Here is a 2,544-nt window from a genome sequence, read left to right as displayed (position 1 = left end):
ACTTTCTGAAGAAGGGTCCAGACCCGAAACGTCAGCTTCCCTGCTCCTCTGATGCTGCTTGGCCTGCTGCGTTCATCCAGCTCTACATCTTGTTATCTCTTGGTTTGAATATGTCTTGATTTCGATTTGTCAGAGGGTCACAGGCTACTGCTAGCCTTGCTATTGAGATGCCAAGCAAGGTTTGGAAAGGCTTGGCATCTCCAAGCAAGCCTGGTCTCAGCCTGTGACCCTATGACACTTTGAAATCAAGATGCATTCAAGCAACAGAATACCTTCTGAGCATTGCGAATAAAATGAGAACGATCTGACTCCGGAGATAGAGGTGACAATAAATGTGGCTGGTTGCTGTAAACTTGGGTGATAAATAATCTGCCTGTTGCTCTGACGCCATCGTTGACAGTCACCGTGACTCCCTGTCTCTCCTGTTCCCAGGTGAAACTCTGTGACTTTGGTTTTGCTCGAATTATCGGGGAGAAATCCTTTCGTCGCTCGGTGGTGGGGACGCCAGCCTACCTGGCCCCTGAGGTCCTCTTGGACAAAGGCTACAACCGCTCCCTGGATATGTGGTCGGTGGGGGTGATCCTGTACGTCAGCCTGAGCGGCACCTTCCCCTTCAATGAGGACGAAGACATCAACGATCAGATCCAGAACGCTGCATTCATGTACCCACCCAATCCCTGGAAGGAGATCTCGCGGGAAGGTGAGGAAGGGGAAGGGGAATGATTGAAAGCTGAGAGAATTTGGAGCTCTGTATCTAATCCCGTGCTGTCCCTGTCCTGGGAGTGTTTGATGGGGACAGTGTAGAGGGAGCTTTACTCTGTATCTAACCCTATGCTGTCCCTGTCCTGGGAGTGTTTGATGGGGACAGTGTAGAGGGAGATTACTCTGTATCTAACACAGTGCTGTCCCTGTCCTGGGAGTGTTTGATGGGTACAGTGTAGAGGGGGCTTTACTCTGTATCTAAACCTGTACTGTTCCTGTCCTGGGAGTGTTTGATGAAGCTTGTTGCGTGTATATTGGATTACAGTCCAATCTCTAACGTGGGTCTGAGAAACCTCCCAAGGAGCGGTAGAGAATGATCTGCTGAAATCTCTCTCCTTTTTAAGGCATTGATCTCATCAACAACTTGCTCCAGGTGCGGATGAGGAAGAGATACAGTGTGGACAAGTCTTTGAGTCACCCCTTCCTGCAGGTAACCCTTGGCTCATGGGCAGTGGGACTGGCGTTAGGTTGGTAGTAGTCGTTGCCCCAGATTGTGACGTGTTCAGCCCCAGTGCTGGAATGGATCTGGTAGCCCAGCGCAGTACAGACACGGTGCCCCACCATCTGATGCCAATTGGGCTCCCTGCAGCTCGCTGCTTCGGTTTTAGGTTGAAGGTGCTAAAGTCACCTTTTTGGAGTCACCCCAAGGTGTCTTGCCTGAAATTTCATCATGTGGCTGGTTACTTCAGCCATTTTGAATGGAATGAAGCCTTTGGCTGTTGTGGAAACCCATCCTGAGGAAATCTGCCAGTTGGGCCTACACGTGACTCCTGACCCACAGCAATGGGGCTGACTGTTTCCTCTGAAATGACTGAGCAAACCACTCTTGTCAAGGGCAATTAGGGATTGTACTTGCCAGTGATGCCCACATTCCAGGAAAGAATAAGTCAATGGGAACCTTCCCAAAAGATCAGTGCCTTGTCTTAGTGCTGTTACCAACGGCTAATCTGAGCCAGTTGGTACAATTGGCGTTGTACACAGGAGTCTCACTTCCTAATTTAATTCCATGCCCCAGACAGATTACTGGCAAGAGGAATAGATCACAAAGGAGTGGGCCATTCAGTCCATCTAACTCTACCATTTACCCTGTACTATCCCATTTACCCTGTACTATCCCAATATCCCTTGGCATGCTTGTGGATAGATTCCAGGAATAATTATAAAACTTGGGGATGATTTAGGAGGGGAGGCATTGCAAAGGTCTGTTAATCAAGGGGGGATAAGCTGGTTTTGTTGTTCCAAACATCCGCTCATCTCCACTGTGATTATGACACCCCGTTCAGTTTCACAAAGGAACAAGAATGGTCTTTGGTCTTTGAGCCCAATTTCTGACAACCACACATTTTCTTTTTCTTCCCTACACCACACCTCCGCCACCCCCCCCCCCCCGCCCCCCTGCACCCCCGCCCTCCCGCCCAAAACCCCAAAACAGGACCAGCAGACGTGGCTGGACCTGCGAGAGCTGGAATGCAAGATCGGAGAAAGGTACCTGACCCATGAGAGCGATGACCCATGCAGCCAGGCACAGTACCTGCCCCAGGTCACAAGGAAGCCAGCTCCTGCTGTTAGTTTGAGCAGCAGGGATGTGCAGAGACTCAGCGAGAGGGTCAGCGTCCTCTGAACACAGTCCCAGAGTTCAGCAAAGATGTTCAGACCCCTTTAATACATAGTCAGACACACACTCTTTCTCTCTCTCTCACAAACAGACACACACTTTCTCTGTCTCACTCTGTCCCTGTCTCTCTCTCGCTCTCTCTGTCTCTCTCTCGCTCTCTCTGTCTC

At 50.3% G+C, this 2,544-nt stretch overlaps 1 protein-coding gene across 1 annotated transcript in view; it reads left to right on the top strand.

The window, feature by feature from the left end:
- Positions 1–2,544, top strand: part of LOC109915862 (serine/threonine-protein kinase D1-like) — a 106,860-nt gene that overhangs the window by 101,325 nt on the left and 2,991 nt on the right. Inside the window, exons 7-10 of the mRNA XM_048618217.1 lie at positions 134–179; positions 433–700; positions 1,107–1,192; positions 2,195–2,544. The exon at positions 2,195–2,544 is cut by the window's right edge and continues 2,991 nt beyond it. Of these exons, the coding sequence (XP_048474174.1) occupies positions 134–179; positions 433–700; positions 1,107–1,192; positions 2,195–2,383 (589 nt within the window). The 3' untranslated portion in view covers positions 2,384–2,544. The remainder of the gene's footprint in view (positions 1–133; positions 180–432; positions 701–1,106; positions 1,193–2,194) is intronic.

The sequence above is a fragment of the Rhincodon typus genome, chromosome 39 (assembly GCF_021869965.1).
Source record: "Rhincodon typus isolate 14 chromosome 39, sRhiTyp1.1, whole genome shotgun sequence".
Lineage (NCBI taxonomy): Eukaryota > Metazoa > Chordata > Chondrichthyes > Orectolobiformes > Rhincodontidae > Rhincodon > Rhincodon typus.
This window is presented reverse-complemented; position numbering and strand designations above follow the sequence as displayed.